The sequence below is a fragment of the Phytophthora parasitica genome (genome assembly GCF_000247585.1).
Source record: "Phytophthora parasitica INRA-310 unplaced genomic scaffold supercont2.44, whole genome shotgun sequence".
Taxonomy (NCBI): domain Eukaryota; phylum Oomycota; class Peronosporomycetes; order Peronosporales; family Peronosporaceae; genus Phytophthora; species Phytophthora nicotianae.
This window is the reverse complement of record NW_008649030.1, coordinates 261,073-278,626: the sequence shown is the minus strand read 5'-3', so window position 1 is coordinate 278,626 and position 17,554 is coordinate 261,073. Positions and strand designations below refer to the sequence as shown.

The following is a 17,554-nucleotide window of genomic DNA, read 5'->3' as shown; positions in this document are numbered from 1 at the left end:
ATTAGTATGAGCTGAGCCTAGCGTGGAGTATTGTACCAGATGACAGCGACGACACACCGGCGATCAACGCCGCTATTATACCACGAGCACGGCCTGATAGCAGTAGCCATCGCCTCGAGGACGACACAGCGAGACTAGGCTGCGTCCCCACATAATCGGCCGGGTCAACAGCGGTATTACGCAATCGAGCGCATCAACAGCGACATTGCATAAGCAAGTAGAGGACGCTGCAGCACTGCTGCAGCAGTAGGGAACGCCCTCCAGTGGAGCAGAACTAGAACGGTAAAACTCATGCTTAATAGAACTCACTTCGCATCTAGTTTGCAGGCAGGTGTGTCACACCGAAATGCTTAATAGCTCAGAAAAATATGAACAGCGTTTTCATCAAACTGGGATGTGGCTACACTGAACTAGCTCAATAAATTTAGCTGGGCAAATCTACTTTAACTGTTATTTTCACATAAAAAGCCAAAACGTGGCGCAATGTGTTTGTGCGCATGAGGAGAAAGGAGTACATTCCAACTCTCTGGGCAACGTGAATCCATGCCTGTGTTCTAAGATCCGTGTGCTTAGCTCGCAGGCTTAGCCCTGGGACCGAGCATGACAAAAATCCCCTCCGCCCTATACAGTTAATGCACAAGAAGGTCTCGTTTGAGTTCAGACAGGGTGATAGAATTCTACCGACACCTCCAATTTTCGGAACTGTGTCAATTATTTCTCTACCGTCATCTTAATGCGTATGACGCAGAAGGCAACACCTCATAATCAGTATCCACCTCCCTGTCTGTTTTGTATGTAAAGGATTTCAATGATGACTTTTACGATGGGACTCGAGCGCTCGCTTCGAACTCAAAACGAAGCAAATAATTCTTCATTTCTGAATTTCCAACACCAAGACACTTCCAGTTTAAACGCTCTCTCAAATCTTGCCGCCGAATAATGAACGTCCTTGCATTCATCACCGCCGGGGCAGTCGTCCTTGTGTCAATGTCGACCGTACGAGGTCATGGCAACATGATTACACCTCCCCCGATCAAGTTTGGTAACGGAAGAGCTTTGGAAAGTGACGTGCCAGGAAATACACACAATGACCAAGCCCATTAAAGACACGCTGAAGCCGAAGAATCCCGACGCGCATTACGGATAGTGGAGCTGCTCCTTTCAATGGAAGGTGACAGCTCGGCATTCAAGCACGACGACACTGGGTCATTTCCTACGACGTTCCTACACAGAAAAGAATCTACGCTCTCCATCACTGCCCATGTACGTCGTTAGCGATGGACGCTGATAGACCTGCTAATGGTGTTAGTTGTTGAGGTGTAAGAATACATGGTTACTTAGATTTCGTTTGTTTGTTGTTGGACTATTATAATAAGTAAGGCGTGTCCTTGGAGCCACTAAGTTTGAGATCTGGTCATCCTCGCTGACCGAAAAAATCAGCACGTCTGATAGCCATGACACCACTTATTTGTTGCTATCTCACGCTGCCAATTGTTTTGGCGGCGTGTCGTCCGTAAAATACAGAAGTAAATAATACAAGTCGTGAAATCACCAAACACCACCAGGTCCGTAAAATACGGTGGTAAATAATGCAAGTCGTAATATTTTGCGTATGAAATCTAAAGTTAGGTTCTCCCAGATGTTGTCAAACAACAAATGCTACTAGAAGCATTTTCAAAAAAATAAATGTTATTTCTCCCGTTTCATTAGTTTATTAACATGAAATTTCGAGAGTGTCAAATGCGTAGCTGATCTGTAGGGCTGATGCCCGTCCAGCCTGTCATTTCCGTGTCAGCGAGACGGAAGTCTCCATCCATTTCGACACAGTTGCGTACTGCATACAAAAGTCGTTCGCGACAGATGTCGTCACTGGAATATCGTGGCAGTTGAAGTGCGAAGAAACACGTATGAGACTTTGGCATCTGCGAGTCCATCCACCCTCCACTAGTACTTGACGATGAACTATTCCCATCCCCATTACCCGAAGATGCGAGAGCTTGGATCTTAAATTTTTGGTGGAACTGTGCCGAGCCCAAAGGCAAACGTGAACGAGCCCATACAAACCGCAGAAACGCTCGTTTGTCCTCCGGTTCGAGACTTTCCAGCACGCGCCAAAACCTCTGAATAAACTCATCATTAGGAGACAAATCTTCGTCGTACTCGGTATTAGTCTGCAACAGCTTCACGTCCACTTCTGCAACGCCACACATGCGTTTCTCGAGCTCATTCCACGTCAAAAGTGCCAATGCAGAGACCGGCATGATGGAATGAAGTCCCTGTTTTACTATATTCATCACCTCTTGAGTTTCTTGGATCCGTGCTCGAAGCATAGAATCTACGTATTCTTCCAGATTAGTTAAAACCACAGCGGTATTGGCTCCATCTTCGCAAAGCTCAATGGTTCGTCCATCTGATAATACAGTCGTAAAAACCAAATCCATTGCTTCCAGTTGTTCCTCTAACTCGCACTGCTTGGAATTTAGACGTTTAAACTCATCTAAAATGCCGTTCAGCGTCTTCCACAATGAATACGCGACGAAATCGATCTCTTTTAGTGTTTCTAATGCACTCTCCGGGCTCGATTCATCTTCAGCCACGAGTTGTTTCCACACTGACATCGCTAGATCGAGGCGAACGCACACTCGAGTCCGGAGACAAATGCCGATCATCTGACCGAAGAAGTAAAACATTTCACAATAGAGTTGACGTTTCTCTTCTGCACTTTCCTCAGTTGAAAACGATGCCTTCTTGTCATCAGTTTGACGACTAACAAGAGCCCCATTAAGCACGAATTTTTCACGGTTGGCTCCGACTCCATTCCGCCAATTCGGACTTGGCATAAGGAAGGGCAGGACACAAGCTGATACCGATACATTAGGGTCCAGTTTCAACGACGTACTGCTTGGCCCTCCATTAGAAGAATGATCCGAACTTGCGTTGGTATTATCTTCATTTTCTGGTACGTGCAGCATCTGTAATTCAGCGAAGAATTGCGAAAAGAACTCTCGATACGGACCGCCATAGTCATCCACACCTTCACCCTCAAATTTTACCTTAAAACTCCGTAATTGGCCATCATCCATTGGGTGTGAGTAGACCATACGTAGCGTTCTAAGTGGTAAGAAATGAAGCTCTTCGAAAGCCTGACCGAAGAGTGACAGGAACAAGCTGCTCACTGTTCCCTCGTGGCACTTTGCGGCTGCTGCCTTTAACCGGTTAACCCGAAGCTGAGGTAAATCTTCTGGATAATCATACTCGTCGTCGGATTTCTTTGGCGAATTAGCAGTTCTCTCCATCAACGCCGTCCAAAGTGAATTTTTCACACAGACAAACAGACTACCACGACATTGTGACACCAGCCGACACGGCAGCGAGTTCGAATCCGGTAAAAAGTAGTGCCATGTCAAGTCGAAGAACGGTAAAGCACGACTAATATACATGTTGCAAAACCGAAGAAGCGCAAACCGTGCGACTAGCATCTTCTCAAGTTTCTCTATCGGCATTGCAAGTACGTTAGCTACGGACGTAAGCTCCAAAACAGCAGCCTTCTCTTTGATAGTTTTGAGAAGCTGAGTAGGTGTCAAATTCCACGGACTTATTCGTGACACCTCGCAGAAATCGTTAATCACACTCAAAAACTCACGATCCACTGCAATGTTCCACACCGAGTGCTCCCCAAACTCAACCAGTTCTTCGGCAGAAAGAGTGAACTGTGGCAATTGACCTTCCTTGTCCACTTTTGAGCCATTTTCGGTGGGTTTTGGAGCATTTTCGGTTGTTGAGGAAGTTGTAGAAATGGATAAAGCGTTCGTGGTTGAACTCGGCACTAAGCGTAGCTTTGACGGATGGAAAAACCACGCTCCAGGTTCGTTGTCGACCTCCACCCAGATCCGCCCACCTGTTACCCCCACTACAACTCCAATCCCACGAGGTGTGCGAACTTTGTCATCAGAATAAAATCCAAATTGTTCACACTTTCCACGCGTGACATCCACCCAAAGTGACTTTCCTGATCGCGTAGTGACGTATTTCATCGACCCAGTGATCCATTCTGCAGTCATTTTTAACGCAGCAGCGGACATTTCACCACGCATGGGTCTATTTGCCACCCAGTTGGAAATAATCTCGCAGGCGATTAAGCAATCCTCAACACTAGCGCTCTCCTCCTCACCAGTTGAAGAGATATTAGACAAACTAGTACAGCTATCCTTTACAAAGGAGATCTTCTGGTGTCTAGAGTAGAAGGCGACAGCAGGACATACTTCTCCTACGATATTATCGAACGCCACACCCAAGTCAACACCATTTTTACTAAAAGATAGTTCCCCTTTCTCGCAATCCAAGCGTAAACCGATACAGTCACCTTCAGTGAAAGTCTCGCCATACGCTCGTACTCTATTGCGTTGGTAGTAAAGTGCTTTATCACCAATGAATCCCCAAGATTGATCGTCTGCGCCAAGGAATGAATCCAAGTTCGCTTGTCGAGTAGCGATGCCTACAAAGAGATAAGGAGAACTGGATTTCTCTATACGGACCATCCACGAATGAACTCCAGTCGAGAAGCTCGTAACAGCGCACGCTGCTTTCCAAACCTCATTCCCAGAGTACGACACACTGAGATTATCTTCGGCAAAGGATAACAAGCTACTGCGGCTTCGTTTACGGTCGAAACACAGCGAGAAACCCTCAGTTTTAGTGCTGTGGTCTTGCGTAGCTGCAGCATTCGTTAGAGTTCGACTGATGTTCAAGTCACTAAAGCCACTAAACCCCTGTAAAACGTGAAGAAGTTCGATGTATCCCTGGAGATACTGCGAGAATAGGAGTCGACCTTGACTCAACTCACGACTGTGCCGTATGATTGCTGCATTTAAGAACTCCTGGAGAACCAATTGAGACTCATTTACCACGTTTTTATCGATACTTTCCACGACTTTCAATAGTCTGCTGATAGTCCGCAGTACTACAAACTTCAGTGGCAGATTCGTCGTACCCAGACAACATCGCAGGCGACGTAAAATTGTTTTACCGAAATCAGTAGAAATAGACAACGACGAGCGTGTTGGAACAGCCAGTAGTGCATCTAGAAGCCAAATAACGACCTCAATTCCCGGTTCTTCCAGTACAGTTCTATCTGGTCGATAGAGCTCCCTTTGAGTCCACAGAACCGCTTCATAAGCTTTACCGGACGCAGCAGTTTCCAGCTCCTCAAGACAAAACTCAAACGCTGCTGACGCCACACTAGCCCCGTCATGGTCGATAAAGTATCTAAACGCTTTTGAAAACGCCTCATCCACGGATAATTTCTGAAGCCTCATTGTCGAAATATTTTTCGAAGTTATTGCAAATTGATCGCCACGAAGTAGAACGACTTTGAGCAGCTTAAACCATTGCTCGTAAGTGATCAAATGTGGCACAAGTCTCGAAGAACTTGCTTGATTCAGTAGCGTGACCAAGCACTGACGAGCATACATAATCGACAAGGTCTTCTCGAAATCTCGGAGTTGTTGGACGATCCCTTTAAGGTCCAGCTGGTTAATTTCTTTCTGGAAATCCTCCTCAAATGGTGAGCGTGAAGCATCAGGCTTATTATCGACAATGGGCTGGGAAGAGGACGCTGCCTTTGCTTTCATTTCTATGGTATCATCTCTCCATGATTTCATAAACCGCGACTTGGTATTGGAGAGAAATCCTCCATCTTCGAAAGGAAAATACATCTCAGCAAATAGTTTTCGCCCCATTTCTTTATCGTTCAGCGGGGGTACACCGCTATCGCACTTGCCCTTCGAACCAAAGTCGCTCTTTGTCGAAGTGATGGACGGATTCAATGGGACTGCATCGATATTACCGTTTGGTGCATCATCTGGAGGCATGACGTCGTCCTCTTCTGCATCGAAGCGAGGGGAATCTCGACCCTTGTCGCGTTCCTTGTCCAATGTTGACTGTAACTTGCTCAGATATTCCAGATTATCAACAATCCAGGCCGATGCATTCACAATGTCATTCTCAGTTTGTTTCAGCGCTAAAACGCACCAATCTTCGGGAAACCCCATCAACATCAATTCCTCCACAAACTCAGCTCGAGATTCTTCTGCGTCCTCTTCATCGTCCTCATCATTGTCGCCATCTTCTAGGCTCTCGTCCTCTTCTTCTTCGTCGTCGTCTTGGTCTTCACCCTGAGTAGGATCCCAATTCTCGTTAGCAGGTTCATCTTCTCCATCAGATAAATTACCGTCATTTAAAGGCATTATATCCGTTGGGGTTTGTAATAAACTCCGATGTCCTGTATCTCTCGACGTGTTAAACCCCAGCTCTCCTCCATCCAGAGAAGCCATATTCTCACTTTGAGCAGATGAAACACCTCGTTTTGACTCAAAAACAGTCGCCAGTTCCGCCTCTCCTTCTTTACCAAGCTCAACTAATGCTGTGTAAACTTCTCGACGCAAAGCGCTCACTCGCTTTTCGACGTTGTAAAGCGTTTCGTACTCAGTATTGCCATTTTGGCTTACAGCTAGCTCCGTAATAGCCTCAATCAGCGTTCGTTTAGATAATAATTCGTCGACTCCAGCACCACTTCCAGCTATTTGCACTAGAATCTTCAGTAACAAACAGCCAACGTTCAAGGAGATCAAGTCACTATCCAATACTCCGGTACGTTCAGCGCCATAGACAACAGGAACCACCTCAGCTGCCTTCCCCACTAACACGTTAAATACTTTATGGTCATAACGGTTAAAGCTGAGGTCGTAGATAGCACCCCGATTCGCTTCATCATTCCAATTGAGATTGGTTACTTCAACCGGATTAAGTTCGTCAATATTCACCTTCGAATACGACGAATTATTTGCTACATTCGAACTGAAAACTCTCTCATACCAGGTTGATTCGTAGCCATTTTTTAGTCCTCCTTGAATCTCTGACCTGCTGTCAATGTGGACGTAAGCTAGCGTATCAATTTGTGGAGATTTGGTATCTGACGGAGTCTCAGGGGGATTTTGAGATGATCTAGAAGCATGATACTCAAGTGAGAGCACCTGGGCAAAATCTCTTGATCCTCTCATTTCCACAGTCATCCCTGGTCGCAAGAACTCCACTCCTCCAGCAAGAAAATAAAAGCATCCTACAGATTCCACACACTTGACAATAGCGAGCTGAAGTGTGTGCTTTCCAAACTGAAGAACACGAACTTCAGGCTCGGAGGTTGGAGAATTCGAGAAGTTCTGGGCGATATTTGAAGTCACTCTGATGATACTCTGACTCCAAGTATCATTCGAACACCTGAATAGCTGCTGTAGAAGCTGGTTAAGTTCGTTTGCCAACATCAAACTCTGCCGCTTGGACGACTGGTATCGGATCTCTACGTCATTTTCTAGATCCGTTTGTTGGTTTGTATTGTCTTGAATATCAAGAGAAAAATGGTTACCGTGGATTCCTCGAGCAACCATCAGCGTCCACGGTACTACAGTAGCATTGCTGTCGTCTAATGAACTTTGAAGGCATTTAGTTAAGCAGAATCCGATCATCCTGACCACTTGGTGCACGAAAATATCTTCGATAGAGTAAAATCCAAGATTCTCTATCTTCTCGTCTTGAACTAACGCTTTGGATGCATCGTGCGGGTGTTGAAGAGGCAGTAAAGCGCACAATACACGTAACGCTGACTGCTGCACAACCGCTAAGTTGGTACCCAGAAAAGTCCCCCAAATCAACTTCATCCAATCTGAAAATTGAGAACTAAAGTGAACAATTCCTTCAGATGAAGAACAGAGTAGAATTAGTAAAGCATGAAGCTCCAAGACTTTCGAATGATCGTTTACATCCGACGATAGTCCAGAAGGAGATCTCTTCTCGTCGAATACAATTCGAACGTGGATAGGAGACAGCGAGCGATTGTGGAAGCGGAAGTGGCCCAACCAGCCATCAAAGCACCGGAAACCTCCTTTCTGTTCCAGATTATTATTCATTCCAGGATCCCAGCTAGAACCTTTTATCCCAAACGAGCGTGACAAGAACCCAATAGCCGAAGAGACTGAAGCGTTGGTTTGACTCGTTGGAAATCGACCAAAATGAATAGGAAGATCGACCTTCCCAGCCGCCCATATAGCCGTGCTTTGAGCAGTAAATGAACGTTGACAGTCGAGAATGCCATTCAGATAGAGTCGAAGTTTTACAGCTTCTAGCACTATCGCAACGTGGATCCATTTCCCGCCTGGTACAACTTGTTTCGACACCATTCGCTCCCACATTCGACCCTTAATAGGGAGTTCTCCTGCGTCTCCTTCTCTGTCTATATCCATGAGAATCCCCACTTCCAATTGCCAATTGTCGACACTTTCAGGCACCAGCAGTAGATACAGCGATATCTCGCGCCCAGCAGCACGAATACAAACCAATTGACGGTCTTGGAGATCGTTAGACACGTCAAATAGGTTATTATCCATTCGTGAATGTGAAGTTGACTGGCTGTTGATATAAAGCCACGTAGTAATACTGAATTCGTTCGGCTTAAGCAAAGGAGACATAGGTGTTGTGGGCTCAGACTCAGAAGGAGAGATCATTTCGTCGTAGGTACAAGTGGCTCCTTTACTCTGAGCAGAAAATCGTTGTGGCAGCGTAACAACCTCAAAACTTCTTCGAACTGCTACAGGGATAGCAGGAGCATCTTCTATCTGCTTCGTACTATCCTCAGCCACTAGTAGAGGCAGGAATCTCTTTGAGATCGATGATGCTTCACTGAACAATAACTGTGTAACACCTGATAAAACTGGGAACGTGGGTGCGTAGATATCCCCTCCACTTGATGAATTTTGTACTGCGAAGTGCACACAAATGTACCTAAACAAAATCCACAACGTGTCCTCTAATCGAACGAGCTGCTTTTGCATGGTCAGTTGAGAAGGATTCAAACCTCCGCTTCTACCCACAATACTGTCCTTCGATACCGTACCTTCACTGTTTAGGTCACAAGTATTAGTGGAAATAGTCTGCGTCATTTCTTGAATAACTCGAAGAATTCCAATGTCACTCACAAATTCGAATTGTTCGGCATCGAAGTGGATCCCCCACGCACTAAGCAACACAATTACGATCCAGAATGTGCAACTAGCATCCGTTTCTCCCGGTTCCATCAGCTTTGCAGCCTTGTCAGTCATCAACTGAGTCAATTGTCCAATAAACTCCGAAAAAGTTTCATTCTGGAGACTGGAGTAAAAGTATCCAACACTGTGAGATCTCGCTAGAATCGATGTTTTGGACTGGAATACAAAAACCTGTGAGACCTGATGGACGATGTCGGTTTGAATTGAATCAAACGAGACCAAAGTGAGGAGTTCCCACAGTGTTTCTAGTCCTCGAACAGAGCAACTGACACGTCTACAAGGATCGACCAATAGATTTTTAATGGCACGGGTGGAAGACACCAACTCGTCCGACAAAATATAAGCCAGAACGTCTTGAGAAATGTGATTTGAAGGGTGTAGCTGGAACTCTGTCGCTTGGGATTTCCACCGGATAATTGTGTGTAGTATCGTACGTATTTTTCTCCATTTCGACGATGAAAAAGCCACCAGGAAAGGTAGTTTTTCGTCTGTGTATGTTGCGTGAAGATGGCGTTTAGCTGACGAAGCAGAGAAGTTAAATGTCGAGCTGGCAGATACTAGAAATGCGGGGTCGTAGGAGGCGATGTAGCCTGCATCCAACTGGAGATTCAAGTGTTCTTGCTCTTCGTGGATATTTAGAAATAGCAGAAGTTTACACCGATCCAGAATCGTCTGCTGAAGAGCAGAAATCCGATCCAAAGAGCTTAAATCTGAGTCTTTTTGAGGCAAATTCTTGATCTCCGTCTTCTTAGCAGCCACGCGTCGTCGTAACTGAGCAACGCACTGCCACAAACTGACGAAACTTCGTGGTGGGGATCGATTTTCCGTTCTCGATCCAAGTCCCAAAGCGAAATGATAGGCCTGGATACCAAGCATATTGTGATGAAGAAGAGCTGCAAAACATGCTGTCTCTATCCGAGTATCATTTTCCGAGTGAATAGAAGCCTTAGAGAGTTGAGACTGGCGAATGATCATTCGATATGACGGGTCTTTCTTAGCATAGCAATCTCGAACCCAGTCACACAGCTTCGACGCTAATGAATCATTTTCTTGAAGCGAGGATAGAAATCTTCGAACGGAGTCGGGACGAAATATTTCTCCGTAATTTTTATCAGTAGGTAGCTGCCATATTGGGATTGTATCTTCGTTGTCAGAAGGTGGAGGAAGAATGAGCGAGAACGGTTGAGTATTTAACCCAAGTGGAGAAATTGCTGCTGGGAATGGTGTATGCTGAACGACTTGACTGTGTTCGGACCGTGTTGTGCTCGTATGATTGATACTTTGCGTTAAATACTTCGAGTTTAATCCTCCTCGAAACAATGGGCTCGTCAGCCAACGCTTTGAAAGTTTAGAGCTGCCATATTCACCTTCGTAAGTAAAATACGGGTCACCGATTATAAGCGTCACTGCCATCTCAGCTGCAAGTACAGCCAGTTCCTTTTCCAATCGATAGTGCCAGGGCAAAGCCGTGACATCGGATGCCGTCGCTCCTTTTCTTCCAGTTGTATCCTCTACTCGAGCGGTAAGTAAATTACCCACGCTCTTGCGTTGAAAATTACCAGTAACGTTACTTTCTTTCTCTGGAAGTCGAGAATTTATTGAAGAAGCCTCATTTTCGATAAAAACCTTCTCTGCGTGATGAACGGCGCTGTCTTGCTGATTAAACCCGTCCAATAGCCGCAACAGATTCTTCAAAGTAGGCAACAAAGTTGCAGCAAACAGAGAATTGTTGCTGAACTCGAACAAACTGACCACTAACAGTGGTAAAAATTGACCAACAATCGAATGTTCGACCGTCTCCAGTATTTTATTTTGCAAAGAATCACCCCCCAATTCAACACTTTCGTACCCGTGAGACGGACTAGGCATTGCCTCCGTTGAAATTACTTGGCCAAGCACTTCGCAACACTGTCCTAAAGCTGCCAATCCGAACTCAATAAAGCAACGCCAAGACACTGGAACTCGATCCAAATCTTGTTCATCCACTCGAAAAACTCGATCGACCACAGCAGCAATTGTCTCTTCAATACCAACAACACTATAAGCCAATGAGTCTTCCTTTAAAGTCCATTCATGAACACTTGCAGCCCAACTGGAGAGATGCTTCTGCAGTGCTCCGAGAGTATCAAAGAGCGCCCGCAAGGTCGAATCTGGGCGTGGATTACTATCCAATTGCCGAACTACTACATCTCCTAGACGTCTTGAGTAATCAGCAGCTACACGTTCAAGTAGAAGTTGATACACTTCGGTTACTAACGACGTTCTAACATCTTCTGTTTCTTGCGGAACTAGTTGATCAGGTTGAAATACAGCGGATATCAATGGCAGGAACCGGATGATCAGCTGATCTTCAGTCATTCGCCTTAAAAGCGGTTCAAGTAACAGCGTTTTAGACTTTGGTAGCGTATCAATTAGCCACAAGTCACGGCGACAAAGTAGTCCGCACGAATGTTCCGGATTGTCTCGTGGGAGTTCACGCATCACGTGCATACAGAACTGACGCTGAAGACATTGACACGGGAAGAACAGCTCGAACCCTTGCATCAATGTTGCTGTAGCTTCTTCAGCGATTCTAGTTGCATTTTCCCCTTCGTTTGGTGAGCTTTCGAGAACGTTGCAGACATTTCGTCGATGTTTAATGTCCACTAACGACAATAAAACGTCGCGAACTTGTAGAATTGCCACTCGAATACGTTCCAGTTCCTTTGCCCAGGACATAACATTACTTGAATTTGTGTCTGGAGAGAGTAAGATAACTGCCTTTGCCATGCCAGATCGTAGAAACTGCGATAGATTCGCTTGCAGGATTCGCATGGAAGCGAGCATCATATACATCTGAAGTGTTGTTCGTCTTGGAGTAGCGGATTGAGGCGCTAAACAAGAGGCAAGTTGAGAAGAAACCTCGATCTTCTTCGTGCTGAGATGTTTTAACAGAACTGCGAGGCTTTCAAACGTAGCGCTGCAATTGTGAATCGCAAATGACTCGAAACTCCCGTCAAATGCAAAACTCGCGTCGAACGAAGAATTTGGTGCGGTGGTAGACGTAGTAAGCGCTTCAATGACACCCATTGAAGGGTGTTGTAACGCGGAATAACTTCCTGGTTTCGGTATGAACGGCTGGCTTAATCTATCCAGCTGCGCCAGAATTACAACTGCGACTAAAAGCGCATCCGCAGAGTCCGTCTGAGGTCTACTGGGGCTTAAATTTCGCCTGTCTTCATCGCGGAAATCATCATCAATTGGGTCAATTGCTGGCACTTCAGCTCCGGCATCAAGACCATTGAACCCTGGACGTCCAGGGTCTAGGAGTTCCTGAACTAAAGGTGATGAAAGGATCGTCGTATGTGTGATCCCATTAGAAGAACTCATATCTTCCTTTTCATTGCCCGAGTCTTGATCGTTCTTGTCGTCTTCTCTTCCTCCCGTCAGCACAATTGTATGGTAAAAACCCGCTGCAACTAGCGCCACTCTTTTGCCTACAAAGTCATCAATAGGGAAGGGATACACTCGTTCATTTGTGTCGCCAGTTCCGAGTTGTCCGTGGTTATTTCGACCGAAAACGTACATGACTCCATTATCCGATACAGCAATTGTATGGTAACATCCACAAGCGAATCGGACAATATCTTTACCTTCCAACTCCTCAATTAACCTTGCGTTCGAGAATCTCTGTTGCTGTAGCTGAAGATTAGCGGTCGAACTCGCATTCGACCGACCCAGACCCAGTTGTCCGTAGTCATTACGACCAAACGCGAACAAATGCGCTCCACTACACAGGACTATAGTATGGTAGTATCCACAGCGAATCTCCAGACACTCTTGCCGTTCCAGTCCACCTCGTACCTGCACTGGAACCAGTTGGTTCTCCATCGACTCAATCCCTAATTGTCCATAGTCATTCTTACCAAACGCAAACGCTTTACCGGTAGCTGAGACCACCATCGTGTGGTATTGGCCACAGGCTACTGAGACTATTTGTTGGTCGCTCAAAGCTTCGACCTGTTGAGGGGTTTTACGATCAATTGAGTCATTGTGTCCCAATTGTCCATAGTCATTCCGTCCAAATGTGTACAAATGCTGCTGATTCCCGTCTTCACACGCCATGACAGTGTGGTAATAACTACACGATACTAGTCGCACTATTTTACTTTCCAGACTCCGGATTATCTTCGGAACACTCTCACTCGTCGTATTTCCATGACCCAATTGGCCACGATAATTGTATCCACAGGTCGCTGCTCGACCATCCATTGTGATTAGAATTGTATGTTCGCATCCATTGTACGCGTGAACTTGTGAAATACTGCTTTCCATCTTCGGGATTTCGCTTAAATGACTCACTCGCGCAGTCCCTCCTTGGCCACATTGGCCATTATCGTTATACCCACAGGTCAGAACCTTCCCATCGGCTGTCAAAGCGATCGTATGTTCATTCCCAGCGCCAATTTGAACGATTTCCTTCAGCTGGAGTGACGTGATCCGCTCGAAAGATTTACGCGACGTCGTGTCTCCATGTCCGAGCTCTCCGTACGAATTCTGTCCGCAACTCCACACTTCTCGTTCTCCTTCGTCTTCGGTAAATACCGTACTGTCATTAGAAGACGAGCTGGTTAACTTCCCTTGTGTCAGTACACAAGGCTTGACCCGATCCAGTTCAATAAGAACCGACTGGATGTTGAGAGTTTTAAACTTCGGACACCGCGCAGTGACGACTGCAGTCTCGCTTCGAGTCGTCACAATTGAATCTCGAGTCAGTGTCTCCTTCATCTTAGACATATCCAGCGATAGACTCGCGTTCATTAACAGTGCGTCCTTCAGCTCATCTTTCGTTCTTTGCTTCGTTACGAGGTTGTTACCGGGGCTACTGTACAGTAGTCGATGATGCATAGCGAGGTTCACTGTTGCAGTCGAATTTATCGCCTTGATCCCTTTGGGTAGCATTTTTTTCTTAAATGTGTCTTGAATTGCGCTATCTCCAAGAATTTCAGTCTCTCGCTTGCTACGTGGGCTTCCGGTGTGTGACTTACTGGAGTCCGGACGGGTAGCGCGCATCAATTCATCGTCACGACCAGTATTAACTAGTGGAGGGAGCAGCTCTTCCGTACACACGGTTGTGAGGGATGGAACGGATGAAGTGAGTAGCGAACGTGACGAAAGTCGTTGGTCTTTCATCATATCTGACACGTAGTCGTTAACGCCGAGAAGAACTCGTAATACCATTAAAAAGTCCCGTGTTGAGCCAGTTGCTGCTGCAAGATGGATCAAACCATTTACTGCATTGGTACGATCAATCACATCCTGTTCACTATGTCCACATGAGATTGCTGGTAGCTTTGGTGATGTAGACGGGAGAGTAATAGGACGTGGGCACATATCTAGAAGGAAGCGCTGGATCTTCTCACTGAACTCTGCGATGTCTGTGTCTAGTGATGATGAGCGTACAGATCCTCGAACTCCTGATGAATTGCCAATGTTTCGTCTCGGACAGAGTGCGAGAAAGCCCATGGTACACAGCAATGGCAGAAGATCCTCTAGAAACTCTCGTCTCTGAGGGAGTGTAGCCACCGTAGCATCGTGTAAGTCGTTGAGTAAGCACACCAACACTTGAATCCCCAGTGCTGCTTCGCTCGTCACTTTTTCCTTGGGTTTGAGCGAAGCAGAAAGCCCGACCGGGTCCTCTGAAGGAACCTCTAATCGTACCAGACTGTTTTCCATGCACTTGGCGATGGATAAGTTCACTTGAACTGCAGCTTTCCAGTGTCGATGTTGAGCTGCAACCGCCTCGTGCATACTCTTCATCAAGTGTCGTCGCAAGGCGATCGCCTGGTAGACTGGATTAGGGAACGCACAGACCCGTCCAAGTGCCTGTTTCAGCTTGGTAACCATGAAGACAGCCAGTTCAGGCTGTTGCAGGCGTCCGAGCACACACAGAGCGTTCGTGAGCTCCCGTTCGTTCCTGTCTTCATTGTCGGTGGTCACGTCCATCGTCGTCTCCTCTTTCGCGTCGAATTCTTCGTCTTCCGATGCGCCACGAGCTGCTTTCGTCTGTGCTGCCAGCAACCGTTGACGGATGGTCTTGTCCGGCGCTAACCCGTTCAAGGTCACGGCTTCAGTTTGTGCTGATCTACCTGGTCGACGGGCTCCTTGAGTGATTTCGATCCGTCTCAGTTGTTTGGCCAGGAACTCCTCGTCCCTCAATTGAGCGAACGTCAGACGACCCCACCGCAAGTCCGGACGGCCAGTAGCGTTGGATGTGGTACTGCGAGGCTCGTAGCCGGTGCCAGTGGTCGTCCACGCTTCGCTACGCTGCATGGCGCGGCTCCTGCTATCACGAGAGGGAAATAGAACGACGTTTGGATGACGACGCCAAGTGCCACTCGACACTTTAGACGGCCCTCCGATAGAACGATCTAAGTTCGGTCTTCATACCATTCGTTCAGCACGGACGGCATCGAATTCTAGAGCGATTCGAAGCAGCACAATCCAGTCAATGATTTGCTTTCGCCACCTCCGTTCGCACCAGCGTTTGATAAAGATAACAATGCGTTCGTTCTCGTCACTTTACAATTCACTGCGTTGTTGTGCAATTCATCTACAATGACGCTGTGCAAGACTCTTTTCTCCATGTTGAGCCTCGTAGTGGCATTTCAAGTCGCGTCGGGACTCGAGTACACTGACACCGGCGTCGCTATTGTCGGTACGACAGAACCGCTGGATGTCAACGTGACGGCCGGAACTTCTCGCGAAGACCTTATCTCATACGAGTTCGCGTCGTATATCGCCGTCCATTTCGCCGGCTTCAACCTGCCGGAAGGAGATTCCGTGGTCATCAGCTCCCCCGACGCAAATGTCACGGTCTCGCACACGTACACAAATCGTGGGCGCGACCAGACCGGGACGTTCATCGCCAGCTTCATCCCCGGCAATTCCGTCGCTGTCATGTACACGTCCGTCGGTACGGCATCGGCCGGTCAGGGATACCGCATCACGGGGTTCTCTCGTGGCTACCCGACCATGCAACACGAGTCGGTCTGCGGCGACGGAGATCAGTCGCTACCGGCTAAATGCTACGCACCCGGCACCAACCTGTCCGAATCTCTACCTGAAGCTTACACAAAGGCTCAATCTGTCGCTCGTCTACTGATTAACGGCACGTACTTGTGCACCGGTTGGCTTGGAGGTAGTGAAGGTCACCTGTTCACGAACCATCACTGCTTTGAGCAAGAAGAATGGGCACTCACGACGGACATTGAGTTCGCCGCGGAGAGCTCCTCGTGTAGTGACCAGTGTGAGACGCAGCTCGGTTGTCCTGGAACGCTTGTAGCCACGACGTCGACACTCATTGCTGATGATGAAGACATCGACTACGCGGTGGTACAGCTACCGGACTGCGTAGATCTCTCTCCGTACGGATATCTTCAACTGCGTGAGTCTGGTCCGGTAGTGAATGAGTCGATTTACGTGCCGCAGCATCCGGACGGCTACGCTAAGCGCATCGTGAGCACTATTGACAACGGAGACAGCACGACAGTGCTCAGTGTCGGGGAGGATGGAAACTGTGGAACGGAACAGGTTGGACACGACGCCGACACTCAAGGCGGTTCGTCCGGCTCGCCGTTGATATCTTCGAATGACAATTTAGTAGTTGGGATTCACCACTGCGGCGGGTGTGCGAACACGGCGATCGACGTGCGTACAGTGTTGGCGGATTTGGCGTCGAAGAATATCACGATCAAGAACCTCGTGGCATCGGATGTAGGGCAACACAGTCAGCCAGCATACGCTCAAGCACCGTGTGCCGCTCAAAACCCGACGCATTCTGCGCAGAATCACACGACACCATGCCACAGGTCGAGTAACGCGAGCTTGACGACGACAACTTCTAACAGTACGAGCACAGTGACAGTCACGTCGAACGTCACGACTTCGAACAGTTTGACCATCACGACGTCGAGCACGCCCACATCATCGCCATTAGCGACAGTACCAGCATCGACTGCGGGTTCACAGAGCACTCCGTCACCAAGCACTGCCACGACTACAGCTTCAACTGTAACGACCAAAACCACGGCTGCATTAACATCCGCCTCCGTGGTCACGTCGACAAAATCTACCTCGTGGGCTCTATCGGATACAACGACGACTCCAGCGGACACTGTAACGTCGGCCAGTTCCACCTCAAATACGACTATGGTCACAAGTACAAATGCTACATCCACGTCGACTACAGTGACAAGGAAAATGGCTGATTGTGACTCGACTTCAACGTCTACGCTAACTTCGAATAGTGCAACGGATACTGTTGACAACGCTACAATTGTAGGAAGGCTCAAGGCAGCGATTGGCATCTCACCGGAATCCGAACCGCCCCGGACACCAAATACAGCAGTGCCTGCAACACAAAAGCTGATCACTTCAAGTACAACACCGACGGCGACCGGATATGTTACTCCAAAGCC

The 17,554-nt window shown here is 47.3% G+C and overlaps 2 protein-coding genes across 2 annotated transcripts; one reads left to right on the top strand and one right to left on the bottom strand.

Annotated features, from left to right (window-relative positions):
- Positions 1-1,736: 1,736 nt before the first annotated feature.
- On the bottom strand, positions 1,737-15,622 carry PPTG_15063 (hypothetical protein; the record flags this gene model as incomplete). The annotated part of the gene is made up of 1 exon (XM_008912069.1): positions 1,737-15,622. The coding sequence occupies exon 1, from the start codon at positions 15,405-15,407 to the stop codon at positions 1,737-1,739; it is 13,671 nt and encodes a 4,556-aa protein (XP_008910317.1). The 5' UTR covers positions 15,408-15,622.
- Positions 15,623-15,719: 97 nt separating this feature from the next.
- On the top strand, positions 15,720-17,344 carry PPTG_15062 (hypothetical protein; the record flags this gene model as incomplete). Its single annotated transcript, XM_008912068.1, has 2 exons — positions 15,720-16,850; positions 16,985-17,344. The coding sequence occupies 2 exons, from the start codon at positions 15,720-15,722 to the stop codon at positions 17,342-17,344; spliced, it is 1,491 nt and encodes a 496-aa protein (XP_008910316.1).
- Positions 17,345-17,554: the final 210 nt, after the last annotated feature.